At 39.3% G+C, this 22353-nt stretch overlaps 1 protein-coding gene across 2 annotated transcripts in view; it reads left to right on the forward strand.

Moving 5' to 3' along the window:
* Positions 1 to 19015, forward strand: part of Ccar1 (cell division cycle and apoptosis regulator 1) — a 44517-nt gene extending 25502 nt beyond the window's left edge. For both annotated transcript variants that reach the window (XM_090346435.1, XM_090346436.1), the window contains exons 15-25: positions 370 to 453; positions 3601 to 3786; positions 6417 to 6608; positions 7904 to 8143; positions 9531 to 9642; positions 10381 to 10463; positions 11670 to 11816; positions 13568 to 13688; positions 13963 to 14148; positions 14911 to 15116; positions 16903 to 19015. In XM_090346435.1, coding sequence (XP_090202561.1) covers positions 370 to 453; positions 3601 to 3786; positions 6417 to 6608; positions 7904 to 8143; positions 9531 to 9642; positions 10381 to 10463; positions 11670 to 11816; positions 13568 to 13688; positions 13963 to 14148; positions 14911 to 15116; positions 16903 to 16962 — 1617 coding nt within the window. In that variant the 3' untranslated portion in view covers positions 16963 to 19015. The remainder of the gene's footprint in view (positions 1 to 369; positions 454 to 3600; positions 3787 to 6416; positions 6609 to 7903; positions 8144 to 9530; positions 9643 to 10380; positions 10464 to 11669; positions 11817 to 13567; positions 13689 to 13962; positions 14149 to 14910; positions 15117 to 16902) is intronic.
* Positions 19016 to 22353: the final 3338 nt, after the last annotated feature.

Here is a 22353-nt window from a genome sequence, read left to right on the forward strand (position 1 = left end):
TGTGGCAACGTCTTTGGTATATTTCAAAGGTCTCATTAAATCTTTGGGTGGCTTGAAAATTGGGGCAAAATCACACACTGTGTGGTTAGTGGAGACCGGCAGTGTTTGTGCATCCCTGATATCCTTTGTGTTGTAATTTATCACCCTTTTGTGTTTCACAGATCTGGCTTTGATTGGCTGATGAGTGTCTTTGTGATCAGTTAAAAGTGGTAGAATGTATGTACGTGGACTTGCCTAAATAATAACTTTAGGAGAAGACAATCTGAAACATTTGTGACCTTGCACAGATCAGCAACAGACTTATAAAAATAAATTATTTACACTTTAAAGTTTCAGAATAGTAATTATGTTCTTAACTTTGTATGTTAGGATGAAGAAGAGAAGGATGATGGTGAAGCTAAAGAAATTTCCACTCCTACCCATTGGTCTAAACTTGATCCAAAGACAATGAAGGTACCTTGGAATTTTTTTTTTTATGTCTATATAGTTATGTTTAGATTTCCATTACCATGTCCATAGCTTTAGGTATGCAGTTATTGAGTCCTCGCTCTTGTACTCTTTGGATTTAATAGCCACATATTAAGGATACCATGCGCCTTTTGTTCCTTAGGTCTTGACTTGTCTCTCTCAACATGATTCGCTCTAGATTCATCCACTTCCCTGCGAATGCCATTATTTTACCTTGTCTGTTGGCTATGTAGAATTCCATTGTGTATATATACCACATTTTCTGTATCCATCCATCTGCAGTAGAGCATCTGGATTGTTTTCATTGCCTGGCTATTGTGAATAGTGCAGAGATGAACATAGCTGAGCAGGTGTCTTTGTAATATCTTGGGTCATGAGGTTCAGGATAGATGCCCAGAAATGGTACGGCGGGATCGTAGGGAAGATCTATTTTCAATTCTTTAAGAAACCTCCCCACTGCTTTCCAGAGTGGCTGAACTAGTCTGCATTCCCACCAGCAGTGTAGTAGGGTTCCTTTTTCTCCACAAACCCTCCAGCAACTGTCATCATCTGAGTTCAAAATCTTGGCCATTCTTGTTGGAGTAAGGTGGTCTCTTAGGGTTGTTTTTATTTGCATTTCCTTTACGACCATAGATGATGAACGTTTTCTCATATGCTTTTCTGCCATTTTAATCTCTTCTGATAAGTCTCTCTTTAGTTCCCTTGCCCATTTAGTGAATGGTTTATTGGGTTTTGGGGGGATTAGTTTCTTGAGTTCCCTGTAGATACTGGATATTAAGCATTTGTCAGATGTATTATTGGTGAATATCTTTTCCCAGTTGGTTGGCTGTCTCTCTACTTTTGCAACTATGTTTTTATCTGTACAGAAACTTTTTATTTTTAGGTAGTCCCATTGGAATTTTTTTTTTTTTGAGGGGGTCGTGAGACTTGAACGTTGGACCTGGGCACTGTCCCTGAGTTCTTCATCTCAAGGCTACCCTGGAGCCACACTCTTACTTTTCTGTTTTCTAGTGGTTAATTGGAGGTAAAAATATCAGGTTCTTTAGTGCCCAGGTGGCTTTGAACCATGATTCTCAGATCTGAGCCTCCTGAGTAGCTAGGATTACAGGTGTGAGCCACCACACCCAGCTAGGAATTTTTTTTTTTTTAATTAAATATCTGAATAGGAATGAGCAATGTTGGACCAGGAGTTGGCCTAGTGGTAGAGTGCTTGGCTAGCATGTACAAAGACCCAGATTTGATTCCTCGATACCACATATATACATAGAAAAAGCCAGAATAGGTGCTGTGGCTCAAGTGGTAGAGGTTTAGCCTTGAGAAAGCCCAAGAACAATGCTCAGACCGTAAGTTTAAGCCCCAGGGCTGGAAAATTTAAAAAAAATAAAAAGGAGGGGGCCGGGAGTTTGGCCTAGTGGTTAAAGTGCTTGCCTAGCATGCACGAAGACCCAGGTTTGATTCCTTGGTACCACATACATAGAAAAAAGCCGGAAGTGGTGCTGAAACTCAAGTGGTAGGGCTCTAGCCTTGAGAAAGTCCAAGGACAGTGCTCAGGCCCTGAGCTCAAGCCCACGACTGGGAAAAAAAAAAAATTGTAAAAAAAATAAAATAAAAATGAATGAGCAATGTTAGTGATATAATGGAGGGTTGTGTATGTTTGTGCACACATGTGTGCCACAGTACCATGGCTTGAACTCAGAGCATTGTATTCTCAGTTTTTTGACTCATGGCTGGCTCTGCTACTTAAACCATGCCTTCACTTATGGCTGTCAGCTGGTAGCAGGAAATAAAAGTCTCCCAGGTTTGTCTGTCCTGACTGGCTTTGAACCTTTCTCCTCTGATCTCAGTCTCCTGGGATTATAGGTGTCTGGCTTTAGGGCTCTTTTTTTTTTTTCCCCCAAGGAAGAAACTTGCAAGATTCCACTGAATTATTATATTTATGTAATATATATATGGATGTATCTGTTGAAAGGTAACTTTATATATCAGTTCAGCCAATATCTGGGGGCCTGCAATATACAGATGCCTGTGTTATTAACACTGATTTTTGATTTGGGAACTGACCAAGAAGGCAGGATTTTTGTGCCTAAAAACTTAAACTCAAGAGGATAGATGGACTTTTTTTTTTTTTTTTTGCTAGTCTTGGGGCTTGAACTTAGGGCCTGGCACTGTCCTTGGGCTTCTAGAGCTTAGAGATCTACTACTTGAGCCACAGCACCATTTCTTTCTTTATCTGTATATGTGGTATTAGGAATTGAACCCAGGGCTTTGTGCATGTACTTTACCACTAGGCAATGACCAAATGTATTTATTTATTTATTTATTTATTTTTGTGGGTCATGGAGCTTTAACTTGGTCTGGGTGCTATCCCTGAGCTCTTCAGCTCAAGGCTACTGCCCTACCCTTGAGCTAAGCTCCACTTCCCATTTTCTAGAGGTTAATTGACGATAGGAGTCTCAGGTTCTTTTGTGCCTGGCTGACTTTGAACCTTGATCCTCAGATCTCAGCCTCCTGAGTAGCTAGGATTACAGGCGTGAACCACTGCACCCAACCGAAATGTATTTTTTTTTTTTACTAAAGGAAAAATGATGTTTAAATTTAAAACAAAATGAAGACATGCTTCTAAACCAGAGTTAAAAATTTTAAGAACATTTTACAAACTTTTTTCTTTGATATTGGTCTTAGGGTTTGAACTCAGGACCTGATTACTGTCCTTGAGCTTATTTTGCTTAAGACTAGTTTTCTAACCACTTGAGCCTTGAGCCACAACTTCACTTTCAGTTTTTTTGGTAGTTTAGGGGGGGGTTAACAGTCTCAGATAGTTCTGCCCAAGCTAGCCTAGAACCATGATCCGTACTCCTTAGCTCCCTGATTAGCTAGAATTTTAGGTGTGAGTCACTAGCAGCACCCAACTCCGAGAAACTCTTTAGTTATCCACCAAAAAAACGAAGCAGAGCTGTGGCTCTGCTTGTGGTAAAGCACCAGCCTTGAACAAAAATGCTCAGCAATAGTGCCTAAGCTTGAAGTTAAGTCCTAGTACCAGCATGCAAAATAATATACATTAGGCAGAAGATAATTACCATTTGGAGATAATCTCATTTTCCTGTTCTCTGTTTTTATACTGCATATAATTAGGTAAATGATCTCCGGAAAGAATTAGAAAGTCGAGCTCTTAGTTCCAAAGGATTAAAATCCCAGTTAATAGCTCGACTGACAAAGCAACTGAAAGTAGAAGAACAAAAAGAAGAACAGAAGGAGTTAGAGAAATCTGAAAAAGAGGAGGAAGAAGAGGATGATAGGAAATCTGAAGATGATAAAGAGGTATGTATGTGATCAACACTTGAGTATAGTATAATAGGTTTTCATTGGTTTTTATGGGGTTTTTAGTCATAAATGTGACTTAACTTGTATTTGTGTATATAATTACAGTGAGGTATAATTTACACATAATAAAGTCAGACTTTTACTAAGGATTGAATTCACAATGTCACACTTGCTAGGCAAGCACTCTATACTTTGACAGCTTCTAGTGGTGTGTGTGTGTATATGTGTGGTTTTGTTTTTTGGGGGTTTTTGTTTTTGCTGATCCCGGGGCATGAACTGAAAGCGTGGGTGCTGTGAAATAAGGGTCTTGCAGACTTTCCTACCCCTGCTGGCTTCAAACTATGATCCTTAGATCTCAGCCTACTGAGTAGCTGACAAGCATGAGCCACTGGCTCTCCACTTCTTTTTTGGGGGACAGCAGTGGGGGGAGAGTCTGTGGTGGGTGTTGAACTCCGGGCCTTGGCTGTTATTGAACTGTGATCCTCACATCTCAGCCTATTGAGTAGCTAAGATTACAGGTGTGAGCCACCACCAGTGCCAGTAACTTTTTTTGTCTATTATGGGGCGTGGGCCTGGGCGCTGTCATTAAGCTCTTCAGCTCAAGGCTACTACCTTACTCCTTCAGCCTCAGCACCACTTCTGGTTTTCTGGTGATTAATTGGAGATAAAAGTCTCATTGACTTAAGTGCCCGGGCTGGCTTTGAACCACGATCCTCATATCTCAGCCTCCTGAGTAGCTAGGATTACAGGCATGAGCCCAGATGTAATTTTTTTTTTTTTTTTTTAAGTTTGCTTTTCAGGTAGGATTTGCAGCTAATTGAGTCAGGGCTGTTTTAAAACCAGGCAGTGCCTCCCAAGTAGCTGAAATCACAGCATGTGCCACTTTGCCAGTTAAACATAAGAGGTGAATCTTTAAATTCCACACTATTTATTCACGCTCTTTTATGTCTCATCTCTTTTTTGGGTCCTGGTAATTGAATTCAGGGCCTTTTGCATACTTGTTTATGCATGCTATTTAAGTGCTCACCACTTGAGCTGTGCCACTAGTCTTAAGCTGAGTAGTTTGACCGAATATAGAGGCACCAAAGAAAGCAGACACAATATATATCATGATAGAGGTACTAAGTGATTTTTCCCATTGTAGTCACCAGACATCTGTCAGCTCAAATAAGAGTCAGTGTTTTCAGCACAGGTAGGCATTAGATATGAAAAGAAGCCTAGGCAATTGTTAAATCATAAACCACATAGGTGAGGCCAGACTCCTGGCCCTCAGCAGTTTTTTATGATTGAAAGTATAAAAAGGCTGAGAGTTTGGCCTAGTGGTAGAGTTCTTGCCTAGAATGCGTGAAGTCCTGGGTTTGATTTATCAGTACCACATAAAAAAGTGGTACTACAGGGCCGGGAGTTTGGCCTAGAGGTTAAAGTGCTTGCCTAGCATGCATGAAGACCCGGGTGCGATTCCTTGGCACCACATACATAGAAAAAATCCGGAAGTGGTGCTGAGGCTCAAGTGGTAGAGCTCTAGCCTTGAGAAAGTCCAAGGACAGTGCTCAGGCCCTGAGCTCAAGCCCAGGACTGGCAAAAAAAAAAAAAAAAAAAAGTGGTACTATGGTTCAAGTGGCAGAGCACTAGCCTTGAGGAAAGCTCAAGGACAGTGCTCAGGCCCTGAGTTCAGTTCCCAGGACTGGCAAAAAAGAATAAAATATTTTAGTGAGGTGTGGGGGCTCACGCCTATTATCCTAGCTGCTCAGGAAGCTGAGATCTAAAGATCGAGGTTCAAAGCCAGCCTGGGCACTAATGTCCAAGAGACTCTTATCTCCAGTTAATCACTAGAAATGGGAAAGTAGGGGCCGGGAGTTTGGCCTAGTGGTTAAAGTGCTTGCCTAGCATGCATGAAGACCCGGGTTTGATTCCTCGGTACCACATACATAGAAAAAATCCAGAAGTGGTGCTGAGGCTGAAGTGGTAGAGCTCTAGCCTTGAGAAAGTCCAAGGACAGTGCTCAGGCCCTGAGCTCAAGCCCCAGGACTGGCAAAAAAAAAAAAAAAAAAATGGGAAAGTAGGTCTCTGGCTCAAGGGATAGGGCAGTAACTTTGAGCTGAGGAGTCAGGGACAGTGCCCAGGCCCAGAAGAGTTCAAGAGCCATGATCCCCTAGACACCCACACAAAAGGAAAAAATGAGTGTGTGTATGTATATCTCTATATCTCTCTATCTCAGTCTGAATTAGGAGCCATAAAAGAAAGCTACTACCTTTAGAAAGCTGGCCTTTTTGCCTTTTTCAATCCTTTATACTAAACATAATTACCTTGAAAAGTCACTAGGAGTTTGTTTTCTCATATATGTGGTCCACATGTTTGTTTGTTTGTTTGTGGGGCCAGTCATGGGGCTTAAACACACGGGCAAGGCACTGTCCCTGAGATCCTTTTGCTCAAGGCTAGCACTCTACCACTTGACTCACAGCACCATTTCCTGCCCTTTCTGTGTTATGTAGTATTGAAGAATCGAACCCATCATGCATGCCAGGCAAAGACTCTACCACCAACCCACATTCCCAACCCAGTGTGTTTTATATACATATGTGTTATACATGGAGATTAAATCATCACTTGTAATTTCAAACATCTAGGAGGAAGAAAGAAAACGTCAAGAGGAAATGGAACGTCAGCGGCGAGAAAGAAGATACATTTTACCAGATGAACCAGCCATTATTGTTCATCCAAATTGGGCTGCAAAAAGTGGCAAATTTGATTGTAGCATCATGTCTTTGAGTGTCCTACTGGACTACAGATTAGAAGATAACAAAGAACATTCATTTGAGGTAAAGTTTTAAGTCTTAGTACCTTTTTTTAAAAGATATTTTTAGATTTTTTTTTATAGTTTTCTTAGTTGTTGTATCCCCAAGTGCCTAGAACAATCTTTAATAATTAATACACTTTTTATTAAAAACTTGAATGAATATATTTACCCTGAGGATTCATGCGATTATTTATTTTGTCATTGGTGGGAATTGAACTTAGTCTGGGTGCTGTCCATTCCCTGAGCTCTTCAAGGCTACCGCCCCCTACCCCTTGAGCCACAGCGCCACTTCCAGTTTTCTGATGGAAAGATAAGAATTTCATGGACTTTAGTGCCCAGACTGGCTTTGAACCTTGATCCTCAGAGCTCAGCCTCGTGAGTAGCTAGGATTACAGGTGCAAGCCACTGTGCCTGGCTTCCAGCTTTTTTTCTATGTATGTGGTACCGAGGAATCTTACCTGAGTCTTTGTGCATGGTTGGCAAGTGCTACCACTAGGCCAAAGACCCAGCCCTTGTTTTATTTTTTATTTATTTATTTTTATTTTATTTTTTTTTGCCAGTCCTGGGCTTGGGCTTAGGGCCTGAGCATGGTCCCTGGATTTTCTCAGGGCTAGGGCTCTACCACTTGAGCCACAGCACCACTCCTGGCTTTTTGCTACGTATGTGGTACCAAGGAATTGAACCCGGGTAGAGTGCTAGGCAAGCACTCTACCACTCGGCCAAACTCCCGGCCCCCTTGTTTTATTTTTAATTCCCACATACACTCACTACTGGAGTTGTAATTCTTGAGCCATGTCTCCACTTTTTTGCTGGTTAATGAGAAATAAGAGTCTACCATATTTGTCTGTTTTGGCTGGCTTTGAACTTAAGTCCTCTCTGATCTCCATGTCCTAAGGAGTTACTATAGGCATGAGTCCTCCTATACCTTGTTGAAATAAATGTTATTTATTTGAGGTAGTGTCTCAAAGTGGAGCTGGGAGTGCAGCCTAGTGGCAGAGCGCTTACCATAGCATGAACACATCCCTGGGTTCAATTCTTTGGTACCACATACACAGAAAAAGCCAAAAGTGGTGCTGTGGCTCAAGTGGTAGAGCACTAGCCTCAAGCAAATAAAGTTCAATTAGAGTGCCCATACCGTGGCCCCAGAATGGGGGAAAATTTTTTTTTTGAGTCTATTTAACATTAATGTCATTTTAAAAAAATGGTACATGATATTTATTAGTTATGGTCAAGTTTTTATTTGATAAAGTATTAACTGATGGTTTTATTCAGTATTTGTACTGAATTTGCCTGGTCAATGTTTCTGTCTTTTTATAGGTTTCATTGTTTGCCGAACTTTTCAATGAAATGCTTCAAAGGGATTTTGGTGTCAGAATATATAAGTCATTACTCTCTCTTCCTGAAAAAGAGGACAAAAAAGAAAAGGATAAGAAAAGCAAAAAAGATGAGAGAAAAGATAAAAAAGAAGAGAGGGATGACGAAAATGATGAGCCAAAACCCAAAAGGCGAAAATCAGGTGATGATAAAGACAAAAAAGAAGACAGAGATGAAAGGAAGGTCTGTAATTATTTTCAGCATTTGCAATGTATTTTAGAAAGGGTTTTGTTTTTGTTTTTGTTTTGTTTTTCAGTTTGTTGATTTGTTTGTTTTTGTGGCAATCCTGGGACTTAAACATAGGTCCTAGGTTGCTGTTCCAGGGAGCTTTTTTGCTCAAGGTTAACATTCTACCACTTGAATCACTTTTAGCTTTTTTCTTTTTTTTTTTTTTTTTGCCAGTCCTGGGCTTGAGCTCAGGGCCCGAGCACTGTCCTTGGACTTTCTCAAGGCCAGAGCTCTACCACTTGAGCCTCAGCACCACTTCTGGCTTTTTTCTATGTATGTGGTACTGAGGAATCGAACCCGGGTCTTCATGCATGCTAGGCAAGCACTTTAACCACTAGGCAAAACTCCCGGCCATTCTTTTTTTTTTTTTTTGGTGGGTCATGGGGCTTGAATTCTGGCTAGAAGTTTTTGATTGCAGTCCTTACAGAAGTGTTTTGATTTATTCTGTTTTCTATTGATTTAGTATAATGTAAAAGGTAAATGTAAGATTTTAAGAAATTGTGTCTATTAGCCCTATATTAGTATCTGTAGCTAAATTCATGAAAGTTTATTCTTTTTTTTTTTTTTTTTAGCATTTATCTTACTTTATTTGCCACTCCTGGGCTTGAGCTCAGGTTGTGAACACTGTCCTTGGATTTTCTCAAGGTTAGAGCTCTACCACTTGAGCCTTAGCACCATTTCTGCCTTTTTTTCTATGTATGTGGTACTGAGGAATCGAACCCGGGTCTTCGTGTATGCTAGGCAAGCACTCTACCACTAGGCCAAACTCCCGGCCTATGAAAGTTTATTCTTATGACTATTAGTGTTATGAGAAATGTATGATTTGAAATTGTTCAAGTAAATTGATTTTTTTTTTTTTTTTGTGGCTCATGGAGCTTAAACTCTGGGCCTGTATACTATCCCTAAGCTCTTCAGCTCACTAGAGCCACAGCCTCACTTCCCATTTTCTAGTGATTAATTGTACACTATCCCTAAGCTCTTCAGCTCACTAGAGCTGCAGCCTCACTTCCCATTTTCTAGTGATTAATTCTACACTATCCCTAAGCTCTTCAGCTCACTAGAGCCACAGCCTCACTTCCCATTTTCTAGTGATTAATTGTACACTATCCCTAAGCTCTTCAGCTCACTAGAGCCGCAGCCTCACCTCCCATTTTCTAGTGATTAATTGGAGGTAAGGATCTCATGGTCTTTTTTGCCTGGGCTGGCTTTGAAACACAGTCCTCAGATCTCAGCCTCATGAGTAGCTAGGATTACAGGTGTGAGCCACCGCACTCGGCTAAATTGTTCTCTGCTTTCACTTGGTTTGACATCTTTTTTAACTTCAAATCATTTTAAATTGTAGAAAGAAGATAAAAGAAAAGATGATTCTAAAGATGATGATGAAACAGAAGAAGATAATAATCAAGATGAGTATGACCCAATGGAGGCAGAAGAAGCTGAGGATGAAGAAGATGGTATATCTCAATTTTACTTAATTCTTTCTTAGAAGTTAAAAAAAAAAGTTTTACTGTGTTCTGTTCAGTTTTTGAGACAATTTACTGTGCAACCAGGCCAGCTTTAAATGCAGATTTTACCCCAGCTTCTCATTTCCTGTGTGCTAGGTTCAAGCCTGGCCTACCTCACTGCCATAATTCTCTTCCCCTTGCCCTTCCCTCCCCTCTGGAGATATGGTACTGTTATGTGGCCCACATCATTTTTCTCTCTTTCTTTCTTTTTTGCTTTTTTTTTTTTTTTTTTGTGCCAGTCCTGGAGACTGAACTCAGAGCCTGAGCACTGTCCTTGGACTTTCTGAAGGCTTAAGCTCTACCACTTGAGCCACAGCACCATATCCAGCTTTTTTCTATGCATATGGTACCAAGGAATTGAACCCAGGTCCTCGTGCATGCTAGGCAAGCATTTTACCACTAGGTCGAACTCCTGGCCTGAGAAATCCTTTTTTTACAACAGGTGTATATACCATCTTGACTAACTTGAAAAATTATTTCTTCAGTGACTGTATCATTGAAATGGATGTCACCCAACTACACTAAATAGATATTGTTGCCTTTCAATCAACCTAAATTTTTTACTTTATCATATCAAGCGTATGGGCTTTTACTTTTCTTTTTGGGTATTATTTGCTTTGTAGAATATACATTTTCTTGATACTGATATGTATTAATGAGTTTCCGGCTGCTGTTTATATTTTACAGATCGGGATGAAGAGGAAATAAACAAAAGAGATGAAAAAAGAGATATAAACAGATACTGCAAGGAGAGGCCATCTAAAGATAAGGTAGTTATTGAACATCATATTTTTTTATTTCTTTTTATTCAAAGAAAATTTTTTTGCCAGCCTTGGGGCTTGAACTCAGGGCCTGAGCACTGTCCTTGGGCTTTCTCCAAGACTAGCACTCTATCACTTGAGCCACAGCACCACTTCTGGCTCTTTCTATGTATGTGGTATGAAAGAATTGAACCTAGGGCTTCATACATGCTAGACAAGCACTTTTCTCCTGGGCCACACACCCCTCAATTATTATTTTTATGCCTTTTTTTTTTTTTTTTTTTTTTGGCTAGTTATGGGGCTTGAACTCAGCGTCTGAGCACTGTTCTTGGACTTTTCTCAAGGCTAGGCTCTACCACTTGAGCCACAGCACCACTAACAGCTTTTTTCTATGTATGTGGCACTGAGGAATTGAACCTGGGTCTTTATGCATGTTAGGCAAGCACTCTACCGCTAGGTCAAAATCCCAGTTTTAAGGCTTGAACTCTGACCCTAGACTTCTGTGCCCAAGGCTTGTTCTCTACCACTTGAGCCACACCTCCACTTCCAGCTTTTTGGTGGTTATTTGGAATAAAAGTCTCCTGGATTTCCTTGTCTGGGCTGGCTTTGAACCATGCTGGCTTTGAACCATGATATCCTCAGATCTCAGCCTCCTAGTTAGTTGGGATTAAAGTTGTGAGCCACTACCACGAGGCTGTGGCAAATTTCTTTTTAAGAAAAGTACTATAAATGTGCACCAACTAGCTCATACAGGTAAACCTAGTTATTCTCAGGCTGAAACCTGAGGATTGATGTTCAAACCCAGCCCAGGCAGGAATGTTCCAAAAGCAGAGTGAAGATGGAACTTAAGTAGTAGAATGCTATGGGAGAGCTTGAGGCCCTGAGTTCAAGACCCAGTACAGAAACCACCCCCCCAAAAAGAAAAGAAAAGGCTTAGTGCTATTATGTGGACATAGACTCAACATTTTTTAAAAAATACTTTTACTCAAATAACAGTATTTTTGTGGGGTTTTTTTTGCTAGTCCTGGGCTTGAGCTCAGGGCTTGAGCACTATCCTTGGACTTTCTCAAGGCTAGCACACTACCACTACTACCCGGGTCTTCGTGCATGCTAAGCAAGCACTCTACCACTAGGCCAAACTCCTGGCTCCAAGTCTGACATTTTTTAGTAGGAATAAATTGTATAATATATCATTTACTTCTGCATTCTCTATAGGAAAAAGAAAAGACTCAGATGGTCACAATTAACAGAGATCTGTTAATGGCCTTTGTGTACTTTGATCAAAGCCATTGTGGTTACCTTCTTGAAAAAGATTTAGAAGAAATACTATATACTCTTGGACTGCATCTTTCCAGAGCTCAGGTAATCTTTTCTATGAGTTTAAAACGGAATCTTTTTTTTTGGTAAGTTTTATTTCTCCCCTTACATACTTTAACCTATGGGATTCATTCATGCATGCCATACAAATGCTGTATCAGTGAGAAACATCCATAGTCTAGTCAAATATATGTAATCCTATAGGTTGTTTTTTACATCTGTTTCCATCTCTTGTTTTTCTTATCTATAGTATTTGAGTCTGAAATCAAGGCGTGCATTTACACGCTATACTTCAACCATTTCCGAACACTCCCTTGTTTTTCTACTGATTCTGGAACTTGAACTTCTCCTTTAGCTTTTTCTGCTCAAAGCTAGCACTTTAGCCACACCTCTGCTTTCAGTTTTTTCTTTTTTTTCTTTTTTTTTTTTGCCAGTCCTGGCCTTTGGCTCAGGGCCTGAGCACTGTCCTTGGACTTTCTCAAGGCTAGAGCTCTACCACTTGAGCCTCAGCACCACTTCCGGCTTTTTTCTATGTATGTGGTACTGAGGAATCAAACCCGGGTCTTCATGCATGCTAGGCAAGCACTTTAACCACTAGGCCAAACTCCCGGCCCTCAGTTTTTTCTTAATTGGACATAACTCATAGACTTTTCTTTCTTGACTGACTTTGGACAGTGATCCACATATTTCAAGTTCTTGAATGGGTAGGTGAAAGCCCCTAGTATCTGGCCTCATGTTTAAAATTAAGAGTCTTTTTTGCAGTCCTACTTATTATATTACTTCTATAGCTAAAGCCATGGGCATATAACAGTTTTTTGCTTTTGTTGGTGGTAGGACTTGAACTCTGGGCTTGGCGTTGTCCCTGAACTCTTCAGCTCAAGGCTATTGCCCTACTCCTTGAGCCACAGTGGCACTTCTGGTTTTCTGGTGGTTAGTTGGAGATAAGAGTCTCATGGACTTTAGTTGCAGGGCTGGCTTCGAACCTGGATCCTCAGATCTCACCCTCCTGAGTAGCTAGGATTACAGGTGTGAATCACCAAGCTGGCTTTGCTAGTTTATTTTTTAAATTGTGATTGGATCTTACGAACTTTTTGACCAGGCTGAACTTTCCCCTATCATCCAGTTTTCTAGTGGTTAATTGGAGATAAGAGTCTCATCAACTTTAGTGCCTGGACTGGCTTTGAACCTTGATCCTCAGATCTCTGCCTCCTGAGTAGCTAGTATTATATGCTTGAGCCACCATGGCCGGCGCTGATGGTTTGTATTTTGTGAAATTATCTATATATATGTATATGTATTTACCTTTTTTTTTTGGTCATGGGTCTGGGCATTGTCCTTGAGGTTCAATTGCTCAAGGCTAGTACACTACCACATGAGCCACAGCACCACAAGCGGCTTTTTCTGTTTACGTGGTACTGAGGATTGGAACCCAGGGCTTCCTACATGCTAGGCAAACACTCTATCAGTAAGCCACATTCGTAGCTCTTTAACTTTTTTTTTTCTTTTAATTATCAGGGTGATAGATCTTAAGTAAATATTTTTTGAAAGGATCAACTTGGGTCTTCAAAAAGAAAACACTAAATATCATCATTACTACTTAGTTACCCAAGAAATTACTATCCAAGAATTTACAGATACCAATACACAGTTGTTCTAGGAGAATCACAGGTTGTGTTTTCAGGCTGGAAATGTTACCGTCTATTGAACATTTGTCTAGTATGTTAAGCTATCCCAGTTCATTCCCCACAAAGGTACTTACGTTCTATTAATTTTTTCTTAACTTGCCTCTATAATAGGTAAAGAAGCTTCTTAATAAAGTAGTCCTCCGTGAATCTTGCTTTTATCGGAAATTAACAGATACCTCAAAAGATGAAGAAAACCGTGAAGAATCTGAATCTCTGCAAGAAGATATGCTAGGTTTGATTATATTAACATCTTTTTTGTTTCTGTTTTTGCTTTGTCATATTCTTTGATGATAGGTCTCACTGTGTTGCTAGGCTATCCTTGATTTTTAGCTCTTCCTGCCTCAACCTCTCAAGTGTCTTCCTTTTAAATATATTTCCTAATAAGTGTTTATTAATACATAATAAATAATAAATACAACAGTAATAAATTTGAAAAACTATTTCCTATTACGTATATTATACCTGATAAATACCCATACTAAAATACCTTATATTTTATGTTATAGGAAATAGGTTGTTACTTCCAACACCAACAGTAAAACAGGAACTGAAGGATGTAGAAGAAAATGTAGGACTCATTGTGTACAATGGTGCAATGGTAGATGTAGGAAGCCTCTTGCAAAAATTGGAAAAGAGTGAAAAAGTAAGAGCTGAAGTAGAACAGAAGCTACAGCTACTAGAAGAAAAAACAGGTGAGAGACAGCATTGTTCATTATTAGTACTTTTTTAAAATATTTTTTTGGTAGTCCTGGGGCTTAAACTTAGAACCTGAACACTGTCATTGGGCTTTCTCAAGGCTAGTGCTCTACTACTTGAGCCACAGCACCACTTCTGGCTTTTTCTGTGTATGTGGTACCGAGGAATCCAACCCAAGACTTCATGTTTGCTAGGCAAACACTATAACTAGGCCATGTTCCTGGCCTTACAAGTTTGTTTTTGTTTTAGTTTGTTTTTGCTAGTCCTGGGCCTTGAACTCAGGGCCTTGGCACTGTCCCTGAGCTGCTTTTGTTCAAGGCTAGCAATCTACCAGTAGAGCCATAGCACCACTTTTGACTTTTTCTGTGTATGTTGTACCAAAGAACCAAAACCAGAACAACCAGAACTTCATGCATGCTAGGCCAGTACTCTACCACTAAGTCTCATTCCCAGGGGGCTTAAATTTTTTTTTTTTTTTTGATCTGTGGTAGGACTTGAACTCTAGGCCTGGTCGCTCTCCCTGAACTTTCAGCTCAAGGCTATTGCCCTACCTCTTGACCCACAGTGCCACTGGTGGTTAATTGGAGATAAATTGTCTGAAGGACTTTAGTGCCTAGGCTGGCTTTGAACCTTGGTCCTCAGATCTCAGCCTCCTTAGTAGCTGGGATTACAGGTGTTAGCCACTGTGCGTGGTAAATATTTTTAGCTTCAGCCTTATAGAGGTTAAAATTACATGTTTTTTTAAATTTTTTTAACAGATGAAGATGAAAAAACCATATTGAACTTAGAAATTTCTAACAAAAGCCTCTCTGGTGAACTCAAAGAGGTTAAAAAGGACCTTAATCAATTACAAGAAAATTTAAAGGTTTCAGAAAACATGAATTTACAATTTGAAAACCAGCTGAACAAGACAATCAGAAACCTGTCTACAGTAATGGACGAAATACATACTGTTCTCAAGAAGGTTAGAAATTTGTAATTTGAACATGTTTGTGGTTTTGTTTGTTGTGTTGTTTTTTGTTTTTTGTTTTGTCAGTTATGGGAATTAAACACAGGATCTGGGTACTGGCCCAGTTCAAGGTAGCACTCTCCCACTTTGGTTTTCTGATGGTTAATTGGAACTAACTCCTGCCTAGGCTGGCTTCAAGTAGCAATCCTCAGATCTCAGCCTCCTTAATTAAGATTATAGGCAAAGTCCACCAGTACCCTGCTTATTTTTATCTTTCACTTAAATTTGAATCATTGATTTCCTATATTTTTAATTAAACGTATGTATGTATGTATGTATGTATGTATGTATGTATGTATGTATGTATTTTTGTAAGTCATGGGGCTTATACTCTAGGCTTGGGCACTAACCCTGAGCTCTTCAGCTCAATGCTACTGCCCTACCCCTTGAGCCATAACACCAGTTCCCATTTTTCTATAAGTTCATTGGAGATAAGAGTCTCCAGTTCTTTAATGTCCGAGCTAGCTGAGATCTTCAGCTCTCAGCCTCCTAACTAGCTAGGATTTCAGGCATGATCCACCATGCCTGGCTGTTCCTATATTTTCAATTGATTTTAATGTTATTACGTTGTTGGCAGTTTTTCCCAGAAGCAGATAATGATAATGATAGCATTCCGTCCTTCCTGAAACTTGTCAAAAGTAACTTCCAAAAGATTATGTTCTCCTAAAATGTACATAGCATCTTCCATAATTTATATGTATGTGCCTCTTAAAGCCGATTTGGGGCTTGAATTGCAGTAGTTTATTCAGTAGAAGAATTAAGAAGGTGTTGCAAGCATGTGCTTGTGCTGGATTGTTCCTGGATTGAATCCCCAGAACCACAAACAAACAAAAAACACTTTTATTTATTTTGTAACCAGTTTTTTGTTGTTTGGTGGTAGGGAGGCTTGAACTTGGGCCCAGGGGCTGTCCCTGAGCTCTTCAGCTCCAGTCTACCACTACCCCTTGAACCACATTGGATATAAGAGTCTGGCTTTGTAGAGCCAGGGCTGGCTTTGAACCCAATCCTCAGCTCTCAGCCTCCTGCATAGCTAGAATTACAGCCATGAACCACCACACCTGGCTTTTTTACTCAGGGCATGGGCACTATGCTTGAGCTTTCTCAGGGTTAGCACTCTGCTACTTGAACCACAGCACTATTTCAGCTTTTTCTGTGTATGTGGTATGGTTGGAGGAATTGAACTCAGGGCTTCGTGCATGCTAGGCAAGCACTTTACCACTAGGCCAAACTTCAGCCACTAGAACCAGTTTATTTTTTTGTTTTTTGTTTTTGTATTTTCCAGTCCTGGGGCTTACTCCGGGCCTGAGCCCTGTCTTTTTGGGCTTTCTCAAGGCTAGAGCTCTACAGCATCACTTTCAGCTTTTTTTTTTTTTTTTTTTGCCAGTCCTGGGCTTGAGCTCAGGGCCTGAGCACTGTCCTTGGACTTTCTCAAGGCTAGAGCTCTACCACTTGAGCCTCAGCACCACTTCTGGCTTTTTTTTTTTTTCCTATGTATATGGTACCAAGGAATCGAACCCGGGTCTTTGCTAAGCAAGCACACTACCACTAGGCCAAACTCCTGGCCCTAGAACCAGTTTTAAACAGAACTGATGGAAGTTTAGGGGCCAAATTATTAAAATGAATTCATTAATGTTTTTCAATAAAAATACTTTATAACAATACCATTGTAAGATGGCTTCAACAATTCTCATTAACAATTAAGAAAATCTGATGAAATACACTTTATCTTATTGTTTTTCAGGATAATGTAAAGAATGAAGACAAAGATCAGAAATCCAAGGAAAATGGTGCAAGTGTATGATAAAATTTGTGTTGTGGTGTGGAATGCTGTTAAATATTGTACATATAAAATCATGATGCAAGAATGTGATGCATGTTTGATTTTAGTAGTATAAATATCTGTTAGTTCAAATGATGTATAAAGTTTTATGAATGTGCGTCTGCTTTTGAAAATTGCTTGTAATTTCTAGCATCTGAATTATTAAACACTCCTTGAGTGTAATAATTTTGCATTGCAAAATGTTTTAGGATGAACTTTGTTATAGTTTTAAGCTCAATAAAGTTCATCAATTTAATTGACAGTATTTAATTACCAAATGTCTTTTATTGAAATGTCTGGGATATTTTATTTATAGAATTACTATTATTATTAGCATTTTGTTTTGTTTTAGTTTTTGTGCTGGTCCTTGCATGAACTCAGAGCCTGGCACTGTCCTTAAACTTTTTTTTGTTTTTTCTCAAGGCTAACATTCTACCATTGGAGCCACAGCTCCATTGTCAGTTTTTTACTGCTTGCTACTCTGCCCAAGCTGGCTCCAAATCTTAGTCCTCAGATCTCAACCTCCTAAGTAGGTAGTATTACAGGTATAAGCCATAGGTACCTGCCAACATGTTATTAGCTTTTTAAATATTTTCAGCATAAATCATAAAATAGCATATTGCTTAATTTTTGTCAGTTTTTCAACAAAAAATATTTTCTCCGCCTCAGATATTTCCTAATTATTTATGAAAACACTTATTAAAAGTCAATTAAGGCCGGGAGTTTGGCCTAGTGGTTAAAGTGCTTGCCTAGCATGCATGAAGACCCAGGTTCATTTCCTCAGTACCACATACATAGAAAAAAAAGCCGGAAGTGGTGCTGAGGCTCAAGTGGTAGAGCTCTAGCCTTGAGAAAGTCCAAGGACCGTGCTCAGCCCTGAGCTCAAGCCCAGGACTGGCAAAAAATAAACAAATAAATAAGTAAAAGTCAATTAAGGGCCAGGAGTTTGGCCTAGTGGTAACAGTGCTTGTCTAGCATGCATGAAGACCCGGGCTCAATTCCTCGGTACATCATATATAGAATAAAGCCGGAAATGGTGCTGTGGCTCAAGTGGTTGAGCTCTATCCTTGAGAAAACCCAAGGACAGTGCTCAGGCCCTGAGTTCAAGGCCCGGGACTAGCAAAAAAAAAATAAAGTCAATTGTTATGAAAGGTGGCAGTACATTAAACACTAAGGAAGCAATAGATAACAAGTATGATTATATTTGTTTGGACTTTACCAAATAAGTTTTCTAATGCTAAAGTACTGTATTCAACTAATTGTTCAGCCTTTCTAGAAGTACAACAGTTTGCTTTTAATTTAACAGGAGTTTTTTTCAAGAAAACTTATGTTACATCAAGTGTATCGTTTAGTAACAAGCCTTGTCTTCAATAATTTCTTTTTTTTTTAGTTACTCATCCTTCAGAATTTAAGTAGCTATGTGTTGAGTTGAAAAGGTAGGAAATGCCTTCCTTTTCTACATTAGTGATTTTTACCAGCAGATGAAATTATATTTGGCAATGACTATAAAAATTCTATTAGGTATACAATTGGGTAAGAGCTGCTGACATAGAATTGGTAGAGGCTAAGGATGTTCCTAACATCCTAAGCTATATAGAACAACACACCTCCACTAGGAATTTCTTAGCCTTAAATGTCAGTTTGAGAATCCCTGCTATAATGTAATATAGAGTTAAATACTACTTGGTTTTCAAATTTTACTCCTGAAAGCTTAGTCTAGTGGATGATTAAATGCTTTGTATTTTTAAAGTTCTTAGTGGATGTTTTGCTTTTCCTAAAAATGTATACTGTTAGAGTTTATCTTATTTTGTTTTTGTCTTTATTTTGATAGAATAATGGCCAAGTATTCTAAACAGGTGAAATGTGAGACTATATAGTTCCATGTTACATGTGATTTAAACTTAATAGGATCAACACAGCTACGGGATAGGATTAAAATACCTCAGATTTTTGCAAACCACTTCTATGTTAAATGAAATTTAAGTTTGTAGGGCTTGTTTAACTTCTCTTAAAACCAGATTGCTATTTGATAATTATATTGCTATTGTGCATTTCTCATCTTTTATGTAAAATAAAAGTGATTTTGAAAATTTTTTCTGTACAGAAAATATTGGAGGTAAACTTTTTAAAAATTTATTTAGGGCCAGTTCTTGGGCTTCATGTCAGGTCTGCCTGGGGGCTGTCCCTAAGCTTTTTTGCTCAGAGCAGCCATAGCTCCACTTCTGCCTCTTTGGTGGTTAATTGGAGATAAGAATCTCATGGACTTTACTGCCCCAGCTGGTTTTGAATCGCAGTTCTCAGATTTCAGCCTCTTGATTACAGGAAAAAGTCACCAATACCTAGCACTAGAGATGAACTTTTAACTAAAAAAAGTGCAGGGCACTCATAGCTCATAACTTAACTGTAATCCTAGCTGTTAAGAAGCTGAAATAGGGAGAATCACAGTCCAAGCCCCATTCAGGCAGGAAAATTCATGAGACTCCTTGGGTACAACAGGAAGCGTAAAATGGGCAGATCACAAGAGATATAGGGCTCTGGCTCAGCCAAAGAACAAGAAGCACCTTGCCTGGCACAGGCCCTGAGTTCAAATCCCATATGACCACCAATAATAATAATAAAGCTCCTTTGAAAAGGATATCTTTGACGTGAGAAAGGGTAGTATATCAATGTTTGTGAAGTAATACACCTTTCATCTGGTGAATATAATGTAACCCTTCTATTGATTACAATAAAAAATATATGGAAAAATAATATCTTCAAGGGCCAGGAGTGTAGCCTAATAGTAGAGTGCTTGCCTAGCATGCATGAAGTCCTGTGTTCAGTTCCTCAGTATCACATAAACAGAAGTGGTAGAGTGCTAGTCTTAAGCAAAAGAAGCTCCAGGACATTGCCCAGGACCTGAGTTCAAGCTCCAGGACTTGAAAAAAAAAAAAATCTTCTAGCTGGTGGCTCTTACCTATAATCCTAGCTACTCAGGAGACTGAGGTAGGAGGATTATGGTTTGAAGCCAGTCCAGGCAAGACAAATCTAAACTCCAACTAACCACAGAAAAACTAGAATGATAGAGTATGTCTTGAGCAAAAGAGCTCAGGGATGAGCTGGGAGTTTGGCCTTGTGGTAGAGTACTTACCTAGCATGCAAGACCAAGGTTCTATTCCTTATTAGCACATACATAGAAAAGCCAGAAGTGGTGCTGTGACTCAAGTGGTAGAGCATTAGTCTTGAGAAAAGCCCAAGGACAGTGCTCAGCCCCTGAGTTCAGTCCCCAGGACTGGCCAAAAAAAAGCTCAGGGATAGTATCCAGGCCATGGGTTTAAGCCTCACAACCTACAAAAAACAACAAAAAAAAAAACGGGTTGTATCTCATTGATAGAAGCTTGCCTAAGCATATATAAAGTCCTGAATTCCTTGTGCAGCTTTTCAGAAAGGCTTATTTTCATCCATGATATTGTTTAAGTTAGAATAAAGTTCAGATAATGGAGGGAGGAAATTATATTGTTACTTCTAATGAAATAATTTCATCGAAGAAGAAATGATTATTTTAGTGCTAGAGATTAAAACTAGGACTTTATTGCTCCATTACTGACTGAGCTGTATCCTCACCCCAGCATCATTCATTCATTCATTTATCTGGTTATGGGATCCAATCCACACTTTATGCATGTGTAGACAAGTATTCTACCACTTATCTACATCCCTAGCTCCAAATTATTTTTGCTAAGGAACAAAAATAGAGAATTACTGAGAATATTTCAGGTGGTATATTAACCAATAATTTATTGACTAAATAAGGAGAAAGGATACCAGGAATAATAACATTAGACATGAACCAAGATGGTCTAAGGCAAACTGGAATTCATGGTTTTGGTTCATTTAGTTTTTGAGTTTGGTTTTTTTTTGTTGGAATAATGTATAAAGGGGTTATCATTACATTCATCAGGTAGTAGGTGCATTACTTCTCGCATGTGGATTTTTTTGTTGTTCTTTGTTTTTTTGTATATGTGGGGGTTTTTTGCTTTTTTTTTTAACATTGTGGGTAATATTTATCAATTTGTTGTGGTTGCTAGTTAAAAAAAACAAGCTTCTGGCTTGTACACTAATGAAAATCAAATTTGGAGCCCTTGAATTACTTTGACAAAAATCATATATTTAAGTTTTCCTGTGTGTACAAGGCAATATTACCTTATTTGAGGGCACTAAAGTTACTGAATCACCTCTTTATTCAACCTTATTAAAGGTAGAGTCTTAATTATTCATTATACCTCTGTAAGGCATACTAGTTCCCAAGCTAGTAGGGATGTGAACCACTTAGAAGGCTTGTTAAAACAGATTTCCTGGGCCTCCTAACCCCAGACTTTCTGATTGGAGTCTGAGAATTGCTTTTTTAACAAATTTGGAGAAGCTCCAAACTAAGGTATATTACAGGCATGAGTCATCAGTGTCCGGCTTATTTAATGTTTTGTTAGTGTAAGCTCACCTAACTTCAAGTTGAATAAAATAAGAACCCAACTATTCTAAAGCTAAACCTTCAGCTTCACAGTTTATTCCCATTTTAAGGCTTTGTCAACGTTTACTTGGTTTCTTTGGCCCTCCAGAAGTCTGTAAGTAAAGATCACCTTAGATCCAAAACTTCTTGCTTTCCTAGGCATTCAATATTAGTATTCTTCCTGGTAAATGAATTCAAGACCAGTATACAGAGCCAGAAGTATAGTCTAGTGTTAAAGTGTGCTTGCCTAACTTGCAGAAAGCCCTGGGTTCAGTTCCTTGGTACCACATACACAGAAAAAAATTGAAAATGGTACTATGGTTCAAGTGGTAGAGCACTAATCTTGAGAAGGCCCAAGAACAGTGTGTATCCTGGTCCTGAGTTCAAGCTCTAGGACTAGGGAAAATAAATACATAAAAGACCAGTTTACAAAAACCATTTGTAAACAGTTAGTTTTTCATCTGAGATCTTAAACTGCTGGGTACCAGAAATTCTAGCTACTTCAGAAGGCTGAGATCTGATGATTGTAATACAAACCCAGTAGGGGCAGGAAAATCTTATCTCTTATGAAGCACTAAAATAAGTCAGAAGTGGAGGGTGTGGCTCAAGTAGTAGGGAGTCAGCCTAACATCTGTTTTTTTTGTCTTTTGTTGTTGTTGGTGGTGGTGGTGGTTGGGCTTAAACTCAGGGTCTTTGCACTGTCTCTGAGCTTCTTTGTGCTCAAGGCTAGCACTCTACTACTTGAACCAGAGCGCCACTCCCAGTTTTGTTTTGTTTCTTTGGTCAGTTGTAGGGCTTGAACTCAGCCTGGGTGTTATCCCTGAGCTCTTCAGCTGAAGGCTAGTGTTCTGACCCTTGAGCCACAGCACCACTTCCTGTTTTCTGGT

Source organism: Megascapheus bottae, chromosome 15 (genome assembly GCF_031878675.1).
Source record: "Megascapheus bottae isolate mThoBot1 chromosome 15, mThoBot2.hap1, whole genome shotgun sequence".
NCBI lineage: Eukaryota > Metazoa > Chordata > Mammalia > Rodentia > Geomyidae > Megascapheus > Megascapheus bottae.